Consider the following 19,848-nt stretch of genomic DNA (forward strand, 5'->3'; position numbering starts at 1 on the left):
AATCCCTCCCATCCAATTATCATCCCATTGCAATTACTTCTACTCTTTCTAAAGTAACGGAGAAATCAATTAACCGCCAACTCTTAAACTACCTAGAAACCTTCTGTCTGATCAACGATCACCATGATTCCATCAGTGTCGATCCACTGGAGATCGTCTGGCTTATGTTACCCATTTATGGACTAATTCAATGGAAAGGTTCGGTGAAACACAAGTAGTTGCTCTTGACATCTCAAAGGCTTTTGATCGTGTTTGGCATAAAGGTCTTCTAAACAAGCTTCCATCTTATGGTTTGCCAACTGTTTTTAGTAATTGGTTATCCAGTTTTCTCTCTGATCGCTCACTGAGGGTGATGGTAGATGGCTCTCTGTCTTCTAACTTCTCCACTAATGCCGGTGTCCCCCAAGGTTCAGTTCTTTCCCCCACTCTTTTCCTCTTGTATATCAATGACCTTCTTCCATTGACTGGAAATCCTATCCATACTTTTGCCGATGATAGCACATTGCATTCAACTTTCCATTTTGAGAAACCTTGTCCTGCTCAATCAGCTTCAAGTTCTCGAAAATCTGCTGCCAATTCCTTAAATGCCGATCTTCAGGTAATTCTCCAGTGGGGCAAAGAGAACTTAGTTGATTTCAACCCTTCTAAAACTCAGTCTTGTCTTATATCTCGCAAAAAGGATTCTTCTGCTCCTATGCTTATCTTTAGTGACACTCCGATTTCTAGGCAAAATGATATATCTCTTTTGGCGATTACCCTGACTTCTAATCTCTCTTGGCACAAGCACATTACAAATATTGCTTCTTCTGCATCTAAAAAACTTGGTTTTCTCTTTCGCTCTCGGCGTTACTTTTCTTCCAAACAGCTGCTCACTCTGTATAAATCGCAAATCCGCCCTGCCATGGAATATTGTTCCCACATCTGGGGTGGTGCCCACGAAACCTCTCTCAGGCTTCTTGATTCCATTCAGAAGAGGGCAGTTAGGTTAATTAATGATTCATCTCTAACAGAGTCTCTCCACTCGCTTTCTCATAGACGCACTGTTTCTGCTGCATGTCTCTTCTACAGATACTTCCATGGGCACTATTCTTCTGAATTGGCTTCTATAATTCCTGCTCTCTCTTTCAAAACAGTCCGAACACGTGCCGCCACTAGCCAACATCCATTTACTGTCCAACTTCAAACCCACAGAACCAACTTTTCATCTTCCTCATTTATTCATTCAACTGCCGTTTTCTGGAACAACCTTCCTTCGTATTTCCTGAAAATTACAACCTACAGAAGTTCAAGTCCAATGTCAACAAATATCTTCTTTCGCCTTCTTAACCTCAAACCCAAGCACGTTACTAAGTACTATAGGTTCTAATACCTCTCGTGTTTGGGGTTCACAAAAAAAAAAAACTAAGGAGTCAAATTCAAATTCTGGTGGAAGAGGTTTAGAATGATCTACTGAAGCTTTTCTTTTAGCCAGCGAATTGTTAATTACTGAAATAAGCAGTCTCCAAGGCGACTGAGGTTGATAGTTTGGGGAGATTCAAAGGTCAGTTGAATAGACAGATATGTGAGGAGGGAGTCAAATAGGTGGTTTGTTTTATACATCTTATTTTCTTTATATATATCAAAAAATAATTTGATAACATACAAATTGGATTTCAGGAAAGCTTTTGATACTCTTACATCTAAGACTGCTTGTACAAACCACAGCAGTGTGACATTAAGGGTATGTTACTGCTATGGACAAAGGGATAGTTGAGTGGGTTGTTATCGTTATTTGGTTTTTAGGAGCATTAGCAACTAAGGCCATATTGCTCCGGGGATTTGCGGTGGTCATTCCCTGACCTTTCCGCATCCTCCGTATTTGGTGGTCATGGGCTCTAACCCCGGTCTAATCAAGAAGTGTGTGCTATTCACTGCTGTTCCTGCCCACCCAGCTACGGAGGCACCAGTTGAGTCGGAGAAAACAGTAGTTAACAATGGCCACTGTTTTTTGTGGACTAATGTTGTTATAAGTTCCAAAGAGTTCAGTTCTTGGTCCTTTGCTGTTCTGTGTTTTTAATGATAATGATGAAGACATATTTAGCTTAATGTCTGAGTTTGCAGATAATACAAAGGTTGTCAGGGTGGTTAATGACAGCATGCTACTGCAACTAGATCTAAAAAATTAGGCAGATGGGCTGAGAAATGGCAATTGAAGTTTTTTTTTTTTTTTTTTTTTTTTTTTTTGATAGTTGTTGGCGCATCGGCTTCTGTGGCCATATTGCACCTCCCAAGGTTTTTGCAGTACTTTGATCCAAGCCCGAGGCGGGAATCGAACCCGCGACCTTTGGGTTGCCGGGCAGGTACTTTACCCACTCGGCTAGCCCGGTCGGCGCAATTGAAGTTAACTCATTTAGTTTGAAAACTCTTGCTAACAACCTTACCTTGGAAAGCTACCTAATCTCTGCATGACAAAGTAATGAATGGTTATCTGCATCCATCTCATTGCAAAGAATGGAAAAAAGCTTGACTTTGTCTCGATTTTAATGAAATTAACTATTTTCACAGCATTACTTAAATAGACTTCATTTCATCAGTCAACTTATTTGCCATAAGGGCTTTGCAATGCAGAAAACTGGGTAATTTTCACTTTCAGGTTCTGCATTTTCAGATGATATAGTTTCGTAATAAATTCTTTGACACTTCCTGTCATTTGTGTAAGACCACCTTTATCTATAAATTCATCAACATGTAATGAAAAATTTACAGGCCCTTGCAACCTCTTGATAAGAGCAGCTTCTATATCACCAGACATTATCTATATGCCTCCTCACGGTATTGTTTGAAAATGGTACTTTGCTTACTTCTTTTGGGGGTTCCTCTCCTATCCATAAGATGCACAATTTCTTTACTTGCCGATAGAATTAATGTTTCACTTCTAGTGTGTGTAGCTTTTTTTCTTTGGGCAATTAATCTTGCAACAAGCTTGTAGCTTGACTCTGTGGTCCTATCTGAGACACTCATGCAAGTTTTCAAGTAAGCACTTTGTTTCAAGTTTTGCTCTTGCAAATGCTTAAAGAAACTGTCTTTTTCAAAGTAAGAAGGATGGTTAGAGCAATAATGACACTGTAGTTTACTTTGCGCTACCGCTTCATTCACTAAAATTTCCTTGCATACAAGACAATGGCTTTGGACATGTTCTATTGCTGGACAAAGTAAAACTACAAGTGACCCTCACTTAACGCTGATAATTCGTACCGTAAAAACAGAGCGCTAAGCGAGCACCGCATTCCCATTAGGTAACATATTTGTGAGTTGCGGTCGGTGCCATAGGATATTTCCTAATCAATAATAAACGGTAGTGAAAAGATGCACAAATGTCGGTCAAAATATTTAATATTCAAATATTTGTACATATAAAATATTCTGCATAACATACGTATATAATTATGTGGTAACTACTTATGTATCCAAATTAAATTTAAAATTCCAATTAAAATCATGAATTTAATTGATCTAAATCGATTTAATTTAACTGATGAATTTAATCATGAAAAATGTGTCGATTTTGGGTTGAACTTTGGCCCTCTTCTAAATAAACTAAAAGGGGCATTAATTTTAAATCCCCCGCAGCGTTACCACCCTACAATAAAGTCAACTGATCCTTCACTGCTTTGAAACCTGGCATGTTTTTTTCTTCTTTCAATATGAAACTTCTTTTAGGCATTCGTTTCCACAAAAGTCCTGCTTCATCTATGTTAAAAACTTGTTGAGAAGTATAACACACAATACCCCTCTTCAATAATTTTAACAAGTTTTCTTTTTTGAAAGTTTCAGATCCTTTGCACTTGCGGCTTCTCCCTGGATTTTAAATCCATCAACCAGCCCTTACTAGTTTTAAATGGTTCCAATTTTTTTTTTTTTTTAGGTGAGTTTTCTTCAGATCATCATATTGGCTAATCTCTCTCTCTCTTTTTTTTTTAATAATAATATTTAACTTAACTGAATTCTGCATTGGATATTATCTTCAATAAAATTAGTTAAGTCTTTCCATTTCAATCATAATAGCCGGCCTAGCCCTAGTTGCTTGCAGTGGAACAGCTATCTTTCCCGCTGCTAAAATTAATTCTTTATTTTTTTTTATAATTGTTCTTACAGTTAAACTTGCAAGTCTTTGACCGGAATTGATGCGCTTCAAAACGTCTAATTTAATTTTCAAATTCAGTCTTTTTCTTACTTTTATAGTCTTCGTACTGCGCTCAGACGTTGTTGCTTTTTCATTCTTATCGGCCATTAAAATGTAACTGCGTTGGTTGCATTAATTATGATACAATGTTCAAGTAAACTGTCCGTTTCGCACAATGTCTAATACAGTACTGAGTGATGACTAGACTTCGGATAAATGCATATAACACAAATATTACAAGCAATATACTTGATAATTTTTTAAAATGTTGATCTCTGAACTACATAACAAGTCATGGTACTGCAATTAAATTAGCGTGCGAGAATATTTCACTGAGCGTGGGAAAATTTCTCAAGTTGGCGTGGGAAATGTTTTAATTCTGTTTTGCTATTCATTTTCAAGCTATCGACTCCATCAAATGAAACGATTTCGTTAAATATGCCAAAAATGCAAACTGTAAAAGAGCGTTATAGTGATCTGTGACAGCGTTATAGTTAGATACGGGTTATAATATAAAAACAGCGTTATAGCGAATCAGCGTAAAGTGAACCGCGTTATAATGGGGGCCTGCTGTATATGTCAAGTAATCTTTTTATTGCTTGTTTAGAATTTTGGTTTTCTTTGTCTTTGGTTCTTCTGATTTAGTATTCTGTTTTTTAGTTTCATCTGTTGCCACAGTTTCTGTAGAATATTTTACAAATTGCAGATGACTGTTTTTAGAAAAAAAAACACTTTCGGGCAGAAAAGCAAGTACAGCTACTGGAGTTGATGGCATATACCCAGTAATTTTGGGGTTTGCTGCCTGAGAGTGTATTGAACCATTGAACTTAAATATGAGAGCATCTTTGGACTTGGGAGAGATTCCTTTGGACTGGAGAAGTGCCAACATATCACCAATACATAAAGGCAGTTCTAAGAGCAAATTTGGTAACTACAGACCAGTCAGTCTGACTTCAGTGGTTAGGAGAAAATCTTAGGAGCAATGATTAAGAGTGCAATCAAAGAACATTTTGAGAGATATGGTACTCTGAATAACACAACATGGTTTTGTTAAGGGAAAATCATGTTTAACTGACTTAGTAACCTATTTTGACACAGCACATGAGCTGGAGGTAGGGAACAATTTTGACATAGCTTATTGGGATTTTAGTAAGGCATTTGGGTCAGTCCCTCATGACAGGTTATTATATAAGCTGGAACAAGTTGGAGTTACTGGAAAAATTCTAAGGTATACTGCTGGGTGGCTGTAGGGCGGAAGGCATAGATAGGGTTGTGATAAATGGATATTCTTCAGATTTGTGTAAAGTCTGAAGTGGAGTCCCTGAAGGATCGGTTTTTCGACCACTCTTTCTGATTTTCATAAATCAACATTGACGATGGGATAGAAAGCTTGATATCAAAATTTGCAGATGACATAAAAATTGGTAGAGTAGTCAGTGATCATTACCAAGCAGCACTCCTTCAGAATGACTTGAACAGGCTGCAAGAATGGTCAGAAAAAGTGAGAGCTTTGTTTTAATGCAGCAAAATGAAAGGCCTTATACTTGGGGAATAGCAACCCCAAAATAAATTATACACGTGGTGGAGTTGAATTAAAAACAGTAGAGGAAGAAAGGCTCTGGGAGTTATAATAAGGGTGGATATGAAGTTTTTGAGTGGTGTAAACAGGCAGCCAGGAAAGCCCATGGTGTCCTATTGATGATTTATTGAAAATTATCCTGTCAAGATAGTGAGGTCATAGTCCACTCTATAAGGCAATTGCAAGACCACATTTGGAATACTGTGTTCAAGTAGGGAGACTTCATCTGAAAAAATACTGAGCTTCTTGAAAGAGTTCAAGGACGAGCAACTCGCATGGTGAGATTGGCAAAAGGGCAAACATATGAGGAAAGACTCCATATACACGGGCTACAGAGCTTGGCAACTAGGCACCTCAGAGGTGACCTGATTGAGGTTCATAAGGCTCTGAGAGGAGTTAGTAAAATGAAAAAGGGTGAAATTTTCACTTTTATAGAGAATTCCAGAATTCAGGGGCAGAAATTAAAATTACAGGGGAAGAGGTTTACATTAGTTTGTAGGTAGTTTTCTTTTAGCCAGCAAGTCATTGATTGCTGGAACAGGTTGGCTTCACAAGTAGTTGAGGCTGACAGTTGAATAAATTCAAAGGTCAACTGGATAGTTACTTATGTGCGAAGGGAAGCAAATAATTTGTATTTTATTATCTACCCCCCCCCCCCCAACAGCCAGGGCAGCAAAAGCCTGTGACTTCCTTGCAAGGAGCAGCAGTGCGTAACAAATGCTTCTTGATTAGACCGGGGTTCGAGCCCATCACAACCAAATACGGAAAGGTCAGGGACTGACCACCGCATATCCCGGAGCAATATGGCCTTAGTTGCTAATGCTCCTAAAAACCAAATAACAAACAACTTCCTTGCACCATATGGCTATTACCATTACTCAAGATGCAGCCTAACAGCATTATAAAATGCTGCCTTTACAGAATGGGAATTCATCCCTCCTGTAATTCCTATATATCACTGACAAAACCTCATGAGCCTCAATGCCAATATGTCTGTATGGCTTAGAGAGAGCTGCATATCTGACTGGACAATAACCCCCCCCCCCCAGTCTTTTTCATTTTCTGCTACCCCAAGTTCAGTACCACAGTTTATGTCACACTACTCTAATTTGCATAGCAGTCTTATGTGCAATAGTATTAAAATATTTTCTAAATTCTATGTATATAAAATTATTTTTTTTTTTTTTGCATCCAGTTCCTTTGTTACCAAACCACATTATCCAATCATATTAGTTAGGCAAGATTTCCCGTTAACAAATCCATACAGCGACTGCACTATAACTACATTCTTGTCTATATGGTAATACATTACTTCTTTAAACAGTGACACAACTTCCCATTATTTTCCTTGGAACAGAATGTGAAGCTGACAGGTCTGAAATTACTCATATCACCCATTGATCCCCATTTGTGAAGTGGGGAATGTATCCCCAATTGACAGAGGCATCAAAGGGTGAATTGGAGATATATTTGCATATCTATAGTCCATAGAGACCTCCAATGAATCAAGGAATACACTCTTACTCATGACTACAGTTTGCTTACCTCTTTTGCTGCCTTCTTTTATATAAGTGAATATCCCGTTCACCTCCAGTGCCTTTTTTATGTTTAGCGTCAACAATTTTTCCTTAGTTATCACAAAATCATTCAGCTCCCCATCCCTAAAACTTTTCTTATATGTGAATATAGATGAAAAAAAATACATTCAGTTTGTCAGCAACCTGAGCAGCTTTATCAATAGTTAAACCATTCATATCTAGTAGAAAAACGTGATTCATCTCCTTCCTTGTAGTGGTTACATAAGTAAAGAAGTCATTATCATTCCCATTCTCTGCCACTAGTCTAATCCGATATCCATTTAGGCTTGTCTTGAATAGTATCTCTTAGTCGGTATAACAATCTTAGTAATTTCTACCGATACATCCCCCGAACTGAATATTTCCTAGTTAGAATTTGCTGTTGGTAAATTCATCAATTCAGTGCATAGAATTTAAAATCTGTCTGAGACCAATGTATTCACTTTACAATAGCCCTTCGCTTAAATTTAAAAGTAGTCAGAAAGACTTTGAAAGTAGTTACTGCCTTAAGTAAATCCCACATCAACACACTATGATCACTGCCTTAGTGTTTTAGTGGAGCTTTTATCTACAGAATCTTAATGCATGAAGGATTGTTTCTGTTAATCAGATCAAGAATATTGCTTTCTCTTGTTGCCTTGCTAACATACTGTTGTGAAAACCAGACCCCCACAATTTCACAAACTTCATCTTAATGCATGAGTGATTAACCTACAATGTTCCTGTCAATATTTGAAAAGTTAAAATCTGCCATTATAAGACATTTTGATTAATTGGCCCACTCTGTATATCTGTTTGTTATATTCAACACAGTCATTATTAGGCCTATCACACACTCCTGCTCTCTTTTTTTTCCCCCAATGTTATGTCACACCAAACTGAATCAACATTGCACTGGCCATCCATATTGACTGAATGCACTACCTTAGATTTTACGTAGTTCTTAACTTGGGGCATAACCCCACCTGTCCTGTCTATTTTTTTTTTTTTTTTTTTTGTACATACTGTACTCCCTATATTCAAATTCTGAATCCTTATATCTGAGTGATACCATGTCTCTGATACAAGTATATGTGTACATGTATTTACTCTTAATAATCCTAAGGCAGCCCATGTATTTGCTTGTTCCATGAAGACCTCACCCAGGTCTTGAAATCCCCAACTTTATTTTGCAGGCTGCTACAGGTTCCAATAGAAGCAGTGCAAGAATCACTTTCACATCTACCTGTGGCTACTGTTAATCTATTAGTTTGTGTGCTCCCCTCCCAAGGCTAGCAGTTTTTAAACCCCACCTTACACTACCTTCATAACATTGAATATTCTCATATCACTTCTATTTATGTGTATCCCATTGCTGTAGAAGCAATCTCTCTTGTTGACAAGCACAGACCACACTGAGAAAAAAAATCTACCCCATGAGCCTTGCATAGTCTCTCTCCAGGGCTGAACTGATTGACAAGGCTCCTATCATGTACTCCCTTATATTGTGTCTGGGCAGAATTGCAGACTCTTTCAATTTCAATCCTAACTTGAAACTTTTTTTCAACATTGCCCTGTATATTAATTAGCTATTCATTTTGTGCCTTTAAAAAGGAGATAGCTGCTCTGTCATCAACTTGAGCTCCCTTGCAGACATACTCTGCTCACACTTAGTGTAACAGGATCTAGAAAAGTTAGGCAGATGGGTTAAGAAGTGGCAACTGAAGTTAAAATTAATGAATGCAAAGTACTGCATATGGGTAGCAGTAACCCAAGAGAAACATACCAATTGTGTGGTACTACACTCAGGGAGATGGAGAATGAAAAAGACCTGGGGATAATTGTGCAGTCAGATATGAAGTTCTCTGAGCAGTGCAGCCTGGCTGCCAGAGCAGGTCATGGAGTTTTGTCAATGATATATAAGAATTGTTAGTAGAGACAAGGTGGTGATTATCCCTTTATATAAGGCAATGGTCAGGCCACACCTTGAGTACTGCGTACAGGTCATTTTAGTCATTTTACTGCTCATTTTAGGAAGGATGTAGAGTTGCTAGAATGAGTACAAATAAGGGCAACAAGATTGGTGAGAGGAATAAAAGGGTGCACTTATGAAGAAAGGCTTAAGTTCTGCAAGTTTCAGCATCTGGAGACTACGCACCTGCAAGGTGATCTGATTGAGGTGTATAAGGCCTTGCATGGTTTGAGCAGGCTCAATGTTGATGAGATACTTCTGCTTGCTCAGACCAAGAACCTAAGGGGGGGGGCATAGATTCAAATTGAAGAAAGACAAGTTGTAGAATAGATGTGGAAGTTTGCCTTTAACCAGCAAGTAGTTGATTGCTGGAACAGACTTCCATCTGTTGTTGTGGAAGTTGACAGCTTAATTAAATTTAAGGCTAAACTAGGCAAACATTTGGAGTGACTGGATGGGTAAAATGGGAAGTTTTTTTTTTGTTGTTTTTTTTTGCTGATGCCTCACCTAATGCTAATAATCCACCTGTTCTTTTTGCAAAATATTCCCTGTTTCCTTGTTAATCAATTTACCAGCTAAAGCTACTTTCTGTGGGACCAAGCATCGCTGCTATGGGGGATGTCATTATGTTGTTTGCTACTGGAGCATGGGCTCAAGCAGTGCACTGGGCCACAGCTGGATGTTTGATGGGACACTACTTCTTTGAGGGCATGAAACCTATTCTTCAAGCCCCCATTAGAATGCTAAAATTTGCACATCAACTCTTCTTGCTCTTTTCAAGACACTCACAAAGGCATTCTTATCAATTCCACCTTCTTTGGCAAGGTTTCTCTATGGTAGCAATATCCTGATGAAAACATTCACTATGCTTATCACTAACATATCCAAGGTCTGAAAATTACTTTAAAACTTGAGCATAAGCATCTTTGTAAAATATAGTCAGACACGGTTATTAAAAATAGTAATAAAGTTGAAACTAAGATACTTTAAACTGTTCTTCTATTCTGATCTTTAAATGTACCATGTCTTCATCAAATGGTCATAAAACAAGAAAGGCTGAATATAGCAATCTTTAATTAATGGATATTAAAGATGCATACTTACCTCCTCTAAATATAAAGATAGCCCTTCCATCCTTATCTCTATGAGGAAGAAATGTTTGGTAGTTTGCAGATAAAACATTTTTCACAGCAGATGGAACAAAGTCCTTGAATACATCAGCATATTTTAACCTTAACGCATAATAATTCTTGAGAAGCTTCAATGCACGGTCATAATCAAATTTTCGAGCTCTAAGGAATCTAAGCAGAAATGCATCATCTGTTCTGGATACTAGATTTGCATCTTCTAAAAGAGAATCAAATTGGTTTAAAGTATTATAGTAAAAAAAAAAAAAAAAGCTACTATCATTTACATTTTATTTTTGTCAATTAATTATACAATCCTTTAACCCATTCAGTGGACTTCTTTCCCCCTCTCTAATGGCAACTGTATGCAAAGTTATTTTTTTTTTTCTTTTCTTCCAGATTAATTTGATATTTTATAACCAATGCACACATGAACTTTGTTCCTTTTGGGCTACAGAATTTATACAACAGAATATATGGTACATCGCCAGACATTTTATTAATGAAGAGCTTCTGTGCATATTTATTTATTATTCATTTCATGAAAATAATTACAAAGGATTCTGCCTTTACCAACTCTAAAGGGTAAAATTTGGGCTTTAAAGCCCAAGGCCAACAGCTTGGAATGTTTCAGCCTGTGCCTTACCAATGCTCATGGCAAAATGTAGGTATACCGGGAACTGGGGCTCAAACTGAAAATGGCAGATCAGAGGGGATGGTTTGAACATATGGAATGAACATATCCTCTAGAGCTGGCAAATTCTGCTAGGTAGATTAACACCTCATTATTTGATGTCAACAGACATAATTCTGAATAGTGCAAGGCAATTGAGAAAGCTGCTTACTTGTAGTATTGTCCGAATAATTTTTGGTGCCAGGATACCATTTACAGTTATGAAGGAGTAATACTCAACATTTGAAAATACTACTTCTATAAGCTTGTGAAGTGTTGCAACTGTTTATCCAATAGCTTCCAACGAAATAGTTCCATCTTCCAATGCAAATGCCTCCACCTTCATGCCCAGCAGAGTAATTACATTCACTGTTCTTCAATACCACATGGAAAAGCCTAGGTTTGATTTCCATCGACACAGGAAGATGTATGGGCTTTTCTTATACTATGCCAAGTTAGTCAGCCATGGGCAAGAGTTTCATGGTTTTATTCAATGCACACTCCCAACAAAGATCACATCCCTCATCACACTGCAGATCAACCTGGAACCAACACCAGAAAAACTGTTTCTGAGGTAAACTGCTGCTGTTTACACATCACAAGCAACCAGACAAAGCTCTTCACAAACAGTTCATACCATGTGTGGTAAGTTTAAGGTATGACTTCCACAGATTAGCCAACTCAAGAACAATTTTGTGTCTTTCAAGAGTGTGCTGTTCATCCTTTCTTTCTACTATGTTATTCATACAAAACACATTTCAGCAGAGAAGGAATTAACTTCAAAATAATCACCAATAGGTAGAGGACAGGTTATACTGCACTGTGCGATGGAAACATCAACAAAATATTTGAAATGAAATAGCTTTACCTGTGTACGGTTTAAAAATATTTTTAAATAGACTAAATACCTTGTTTCACTATTGTTTTTTCTTCTGCTTCTTTAATGGATCCTAATCGTTCAACCGATTCCACCCCCCCCAAAAAAAAAAGAAAAAACAACTAACAAACTCAAACAATTTGTCACTTTGGTTTTTTGGTGTTTCTGTGAATGTCAACTGCAGGATTACAATCACTGAAGATAAGGAGATAAAACATTTGTGAAAAGCATTATTTTTAGAAACTATAAAGAGCTTTCATTTTAGATGTACTGATAAATATTAGTCTTATCTGCATAGTGCAAGGAAGACAGGCTTTTCCTGCACTGGCAAAAATATTAAAAATAAAAAAATATAAAACATAAATCTGTAAAATATAAAAAGGAAATAAATAACCTGTTTCTCTTCTCATGCAAGTAACTATTCAGCTGATGTCTGTATTTCCCAAAGCTACCAGCCACAATTAATCAGCTAACAAATTATAAATGAGAAGCAATCAAGGAATTAATTATGGAAGCTACTAAGGTTTTCATACTAAGAAATACTGTTCAAGGTTTAGGCCTAAACAGATGTCAAATGAACTAAGACACATTGCAGAGAAGAAAAATACATGGGATGCATATAAATTATCAGGCAATATAGAAGCTTTAAGCTAGATATACGCTAGTCTGTGATTATGTCACAAAGGAGGTTAGCAAGCAAAAGAAGAAACCTTTGGCAAAGGATGCAAAGACTTCTTATGTAAACTCTAGAAGGAAAGAGATATATATATATATATTTTTTTTATTTTTTTTTTTTTTGTTAGCGCATCAGCTTCTGTGGCCATAATGCACCTCCCAAAGTTTTTACACTAGTCTGATCCAAGCCCGAGGCGGGATTCGAACCCGCGACCTTTGGGCTGCCAGGCAGGTACTTTACCCACCCGGCTAGCCCGGTCGGCCAAGGAAAGGTATCGATCAAATTGCTTCACTTGATATAGATGGTTCGACTGTTGATGATCCTACTCAGGCTGCTGTAAAATTGAATGAGTATTTTGCATCTACAGTCACACATGAGGAATTCTGTATGGAAGCAGATAACAGAAGTTTATTAAACCTAACAGGGAACTTGATGATTTTGTAATAACTGAAAGCAAAGTGGAGGATAAATTGTCAAAGTTAAACATAAAAAAGGCACCTGGGCTGGATGGGATCTATCCAATTATATTAAAGGAGGCAACAAAGGAAGTAAGCAAACCTTAGTCATAATTAAGAGAATATCCTTGGATTCAAAGGAGGTTGAAGGATTCACATCTCCAGTCTGCAAGGACTGGAGATGTGTGAATATATTTCCAATTCACAAAAGGGGATCAAAGGATGACATGAATAATTATGGACTTGTTAGTTTCATTTCTATTCCAGGGAAACAATTTAGTCAGTGGTCAAAGAAGTAACGCAGGATTAACTAGACAAGGCTGCAATTATACTTCAGAAACAGAATGAGATTGTTAAGGAAAATCTTGTCTGGCCAATTTGACTGGACACTACAATGTGATCACAAAGCAACTAGATGCAAAAAACAATTTTGATACCATATACTTGGATTTTTTTTTCAAAAGGAAAGCTTTTCATAGTGTTGCACATAAAAGACTGCTATATAAATTGGAGCAGTGTGGCATTAAGGGCAAGTTGCTGCTAAGGATAAAGGAATCAATGGACACTGCACTTCGTGGACTAATGTTATCAGTAGAGTCCCTCAGGGCTTGGTGTTAGACCCCTTGTTGTTTTGTATATTTATTAATGATATATAGAATGTGTATCAGGCTTAATGTCAAAGTTTGCAGATGATACAAAGGTTGGCAGAGTTGTTAATTACAGTATGCTACTGCAACAGGATCTTGAAAAGTTGGGCAGATGGGCTGAGAAGTGGCAACTGAGGTTTAACATTGAAAAATGAAAGCACTGCATGTGGGTAGCAGTAACCAGAGAGAAATGTAACAACTGTGTGATACTACACTCAGGGTAGTGGAGAATGAAAAAGACCTGGGAGTAATTGTGCAGTCATATATGATGTTTTTTTGAGCAGTGCAGGTCATGGGGTCTTATCAATGATATACAGGAATTTTGCTAGCAGGGATAAGGAGATGATTATCCCCTTGTATAAGGCAATGGACAGGCTACATCTTGAGTACTGTGTACAGGTATGGAGGCATCATTTGAGGAAGGATGTAGAACTGCTGGAATGAGTATAGAGAAGGACAACATGACTGGTGAGGGGAACAAGGGTGCTCTTAGGAAGAAAGGCTAAAGTTCTGCAAATTGCAGCATCTAGAGTCTAGGCACTTGTGAGGTGATCTGATTAAGGTGTATAAGGCCTTGAATGGATGGATTGAGCAGACTCAATTCTGATGGCATTCTTCCTCTTGCTCAGATTATGAACCTGAGGGGGCATAAACTCAAATTAAGGAAAGACAGTTGTTGAATAGATATACGGAAATTTGTATTTAGCCAGCTGGTGGTTGATTGCTGGAACAAACCTCCATCTGTCGTTGTGGAAGTCGATAGGTTAAATAAATTCAAGGAAGAAGTGGACAACATTTTGGAGCAAATGGATGGGTGAAAGAGAAAGATTCTTTTTTTTTTTTTTTTTTTTTTTTTGATAGTGCTGTATAAGCTTGCTTTCTTGCGTCATATGCCTCTGCTAATGTTAAAAAGACAGAGCCATCCACCATTACCTGTAGTGAATGGTAATAGAGAAAACTATTCCAAATTGCAAAAAACAGTTGGCAAACCATAAGATGGAAGCTTATTTAGACGACCTTTATGCCAAACACAAAAAACACCGAAATATCAACAGCAACTGCTTCAGTTTCACCAAACTTTTTCATTGAATTAGTCTGTAGATGGGTAACATAAGCCAGAATACCACTCTTAGATCAAAACTGATGGAATCCATACTGGTGATCACTGATCAGATAGAAGGGTTTAAGACTTGGCAGTGAATTGATTTCTCCATTACTTTAGAAACAATAGAAATAAGTGCAATGGGATGATCATTGGATGGGAGGGATTTGTCACCTTTTTCAAGAACTGGCTGGATACAAGCAAATTTCCAAACAGAAGGAAAAACACCTTTTGAATTAGAAAAAAAAGGCAAGACACAACAGGAGTCAGTTCAGGAACACAGATTTTGAGAGAAAGTGGAGAAATACCATCAGGACCTGGAGCTTTCTTAGAATTGAGATTGTTCAAAATCCTTTTGCGGAAGACCACTGGAGGCATAGAATGGAGTGTACTGGGAATGGCAGAACGTGGTTTACGAAGATCATCAATACATGAGTTAAAAGAAAAGTAGAATGCTAGCAGGTCAGCTTTGACTAAAGTGGCAATAAAACCATCTGGCTTTGACAGAAGTGGGAAGTTTTGGCCAATATCTTTGACAAGAGACCAGAATGCTCAACTACCATTTGGACAAGAAGCAAGTTTTCTACTTTTAGCCTGTTTGAAATCTAGTTTGGACTGATTAATATCTGCTTTACAATTGTTGCAACATTTAGTGTAGCAGAAAATGAATCTAGTGATATGGATACAAGCCAATTACGATATGCAACATTGTTATCTTAATTTTAGATAAAGGCCGATTTTCATGTGGAGTGTGGAATAAAGGATTTCATCTCTATAATAATTTCACCAACATGATCCAAGTAAACCTTAACATCAGAAGATTTGAAACAGTAATCCAACAAAAGCAATTAAGAAAAGAAATCGTGCAGATCTAATTTGGCATTCTTGTAGTGCCAAACAACACGAGGTGGAGAATGGCCATGAGAGAAAGGCTCCATTGGAAAAGAGACCTTCAAGTTGTGGTCTGGTGTACCTAGAAGAACACTCACCTCAACAGTTCACATAGAAGGGTTGTTTGTGAGAAAAAGATTAAGCACGTTGGCTGCATGGTTAGGACTGTTTGTTATTCTGGCAGGTAAATGCAATCTGTGAGAGGTCACTAGTAATGGCAAAAGCCTCAGCATCTGAACAAGTTGGGTTCAGGTCACTAGAAAATATAAGCCAGCTGGAGTTCTGAACATTAAAATCACCAAGGAAAATTACCTCACTGTTAGGAAATTGGACTTGGGAAAGTCAAGTTTCGAAGAAAGGAAGTCAAAGAGTAGGAGAATGATAGAGGAAACAGTGAATTTGACAAAATGTGGTAGAGAGATTTTAAGCCAAATAAGATCGAAAAGAGGAGATTCTAAATTACTGGTGTCTCTGACAGGGAATATCAGAGCAGACATATGCACAAGTACCACCTTTGAAGTGAAAGGAATCATGCAGTAAATAATTTGGGCAACTGAGATGGGCAATGATTGAATCAACTGATAAGTGCAATTCTGTTAAAAAGAATACATACGGGGTTTGGAAGAATGTAAGTGGAAATGGGCAGAATTGAGATTGTAACTGAGAACCACATATATTTGTGAAATAAACAAGGAAGTGTTTGGGAGATCCTGATCTTTTTGCAGTTAAGTTTGTTCTATTAGTTTGAAAATTCATGATGTATTCAGTAGTAAGCAAAGGAGGTGGGGGCCATGCTGTATGAAGTAATGAAATTCTTGGATATGGAATACATGTGGCAGTAATGTACCCAGCTCCTTGACACGACGAGGCCTCCACAATGGCCAATACATACACTACTCTGATTCCCTCCAGTCACTATCACGCAGAGTAAAAGCAGTAAAATTATACACCAGCTGATCCTGAAGCCTCCTAGAGCGTTACTGATAGGTTTGGTTTGGTGGACTATCCAGCGGCCAAACTGCGACCACCACTTTAGAACTGTACCCATGAAATATAAGGAAAACTGGATTGCATCAGGATGTCCATCATAATGGAAAGCAGAGCTTCTTCAGAGTGACCTGTATAGACTTCAGGGATGGTCAGAAAAATGGCAGTTATGCTTTAATCCAGCAAAGTGTAAGGTATTACACCTGGGGAACAGTAACCCCAAAATAACTTACACACTTGGAGTTGAACTAAAGCCAGTAGTGGAGGAAAGGGACTTGGGTGTTACGATATGGTCAGACAGGAAGTTCTCCAAGCACCGTAGACAGGTTAAGGAAGGCCCATGGTGGTGTCCTATTGATGATTTATCGAACATTTGTTGTAGAGATAAGGATGTCATAATCCCATTATATAAGGCTATTGTTAGACCACACTTGGAATACTCCGTTCAAGTATGGAGACCACACCTAAAGAAAGACATTGAGCTTCTTGAAAGGATCCAAAGACTGGTAACTCACCCGGTGAGATCAGCAAAAGGGCATCCATAGGAGGAAAGACTCCGAATATCTATATATCCAACATATGTGGACTTTGAATATCCACAGCTTGGAAACTAGGCACCTTAGAGGAGATTTGATTGAGGTGTTTAAGGCTCTGAGAGGCATAAGTAACATGAAAGAGAATGAAATTTTCACAGTTATGATTCTAGAACTAGGGGCCATAAATTCAAGTTATGGGTGGAAATGTTTAGACTGGATTGTAGGAAATTATTTTATCTAGCGAGTTAGAAATTACTGGAATAAGTTACCTACGGGTGGAGGGAAACGCACATTGTTATTTCCATTTCTTTTATTAATTTATTTTTTTAAAAAATTTCTTATTATTCTTTTATTTATTATTATTATTTTTATCTGGTGCAGCATAAGCCATAGGCTTCCTTGCATCATGTGGCCATTGCTGCTACTAATCCCTCAAAAGACCAATCATACTGCATGATGGAAGAGATGGGGGGGGGATAATTGCCAGCACTTTTCTCTGGAAACTAAACATAGGTTCCATCACTTCAAGCAAAGTTCCAAAGCTCCAATAAACATAGTGGTGGTATTGCACCAGTTGATGAGTCATCTACTACCTAGTATTGACTGGTAACACAGAGAGACCACATTCTTCCATGTGGTGTGTGTACCACACTTCAACCCCCTGCTTAGTGGTCCAAACCTGGGTGGTCACCTACAGTATACAAGGTGCCATATTTCAGGACTTGCACACGTGGGTTATATCCATGGTTACTAACAGTCCCATCATCTTGAGGGTGCAAGCAGAGGATTTGGCTATTACAAACTGACTGGACTTTGCTGAAATTAGGTCCACTTGACTAGTGCCACCTGAATATCAGCTCCACCAGCATTATAGACTCCCAGGTAGCAAGCCCAGCTTGACTCACCTGAGGGAATGTGTGACAGTCTCAAGGTCCATCTCCCCTGAATTCAAGGGTTCTCTCATAATTATGGCTACAGATTTGCTTATCTCTTTTGCTGCTTTTTAGCTCTGAGTTAAAACTTGGTGTACTTCTTGTATTCCCATTCCTACAAGCTTCTTCACAGGTACACATATATGCAAAATATTTATTGAATAATTATGGTGGGCTATTTGAATCCTTCATTTCCTTCTAGTTACCTTGTTGAACTTCAGGAAAGTTATCTTTTCTACTTTTTTCATTCTTAGTCAAAGATTTTTTCATAATTTACCTTAGCTTGCCTAACCTCCCTCAGTGACTTCAATGGAGACTAGTTTGTGGGTTTCTGTATTCCCCTTCTAATTTATAATCATCCTGTGAATTTTTCTTCTCTGCCCCTAGTCACAACAGCTCATCTGGCATCACTTTAGGTGATTTATACATTGAACAATATCTCTTAGTTGGTATTAAAAGCTTAGTACCTTTCATGACTGCTTCCCATCTAGAACTTTGGTAACATCAACATTGGTCCCACTAAGGGAATTTCAAAATTGTCTACAACCACTGTAGTCACCTTTATGGAAGCAAACTCTCTTCCCCTTCACATTGACAGTATTTGTGTTTAAGTAGCTCTCACATCAATATACTAGGATCACTGCCACTTAGTGGTTCTTTTATCTGGATATTCTTAATGCATGAAGAGTCACTGCTGATTATCAGATCAACAGTACTGCTTTCTCTTGTTGCCTGTCTAAAATGGTGGTGTAGAAAACAGTCATCCAATAAATCTAGAGCTGTCTTTCTACTGTGTGAATGACCTACTCACAAGTTCCAGTCAATGCCTTTTGATGGTTGGTGAAGCAGGCTTCAGCACCTATGAAAAGTGTGGAAAAGAAAAATAGGACAAAACAGGTTCTCAAGAGCTTTAGTGATAGAAAGACTAACCTGACCAAACCACCTATAAATTTCTGAACCCTAATAAATTCAAAATCTGTATTTCTAGAACCTTAAGGCTCATAAAGAGGGCCTCCCAGCTCAACCAACCATTAGCAGTAAAGGCAACTAGATACAGATTTTCAAAATACAGTATCCCATTCAAAGAAAACATTAACTTTAACATAAATCTTGCATATTTGTGAGATTACAAAAATTTAACTAATAAAAATGGATAACATTATATTCTTATAAATTGAGTTTCTCTTATTTTTCTTTTTTAATGCCAACTATAAAAGTTACTTTCTTACCAATAACCATATCTCTTAGAGCCTGAATATCTCTATCTCTCCAGCATGGTTTCTCCATTAACTCCTCTTCAGCCTTCTTGATCAATTCTGGGCTAAGGGATGCTTGCTGAAATGCTGTAACTATATTTCTTCCATTATCTTGTATCATAGGAGTTGTGGCCATAGCAGTAACAATCTTATCCTCTACTTCATCCACAGCATTAGCTTGAAGCTACATTAAAAAGAATAACCTAAGTTGGTTGCATATAAAATATATATATATATTTCTTTTTTGTGTGTGTGTAATGATATCAAATTTTTAGTGCTTTAACTTCTATGATTAAAAATAAGTATTTCCTATGTCCAATTTACCAAAGGTGCAACACTATTTATAAAAATGCTTGGTCTTGATAGCGTGCTGTTGTTGTTTGGTTTTTAGGGAGGTGTTAATTGATAGCGTGCATAATT

The 19,848-nt window shown here is 37.7% G+C and overlaps 1 protein-coding gene across 1 annotated transcript in view; it reads right to left on the minus strand.

The window, feature by feature from the left end:
• LOC150077676 (alpha-tocopherol transfer protein-like) overlaps positions 1-19,468 on the minus strand; it is a 75,297-nt gene extending 55,829 nt beyond the window's left edge. The window contains exons 1-2 of the mRNA XM_090385202.1: positions 19,402-19,468; positions 10,374-10,622 (exon numbers count right to left, since the gene is read on the minus strand). Of these exons, the coding sequence (XP_090241328.1) occupies positions 10,374-10,622; positions 19,402-19,459 (307 nt within the window). The 5' untranslated portion in view covers positions 19,460-19,468. The remainder of the gene's footprint in view (positions 1-10,373; positions 10,623-19,401) is intronic.
• Positions 19,469-19,848: the final 380 nt, after the last annotated feature.

The sequence above is a fragment of the Mastigoproctus giganteus genome, chromosome 11, assembly GCF_048544385.1.
Source record: "Mastigoproctus giganteus isolate SK-2022 chromosome 11, ASM4854438v1, whole genome shotgun sequence".
NCBI classification, from domain to species: Eukaryota; Metazoa; Arthropoda; class Arachnida; order Uropygi; family Thelyphonidae; genus Mastigoproctus; species Mastigoproctus giganteus.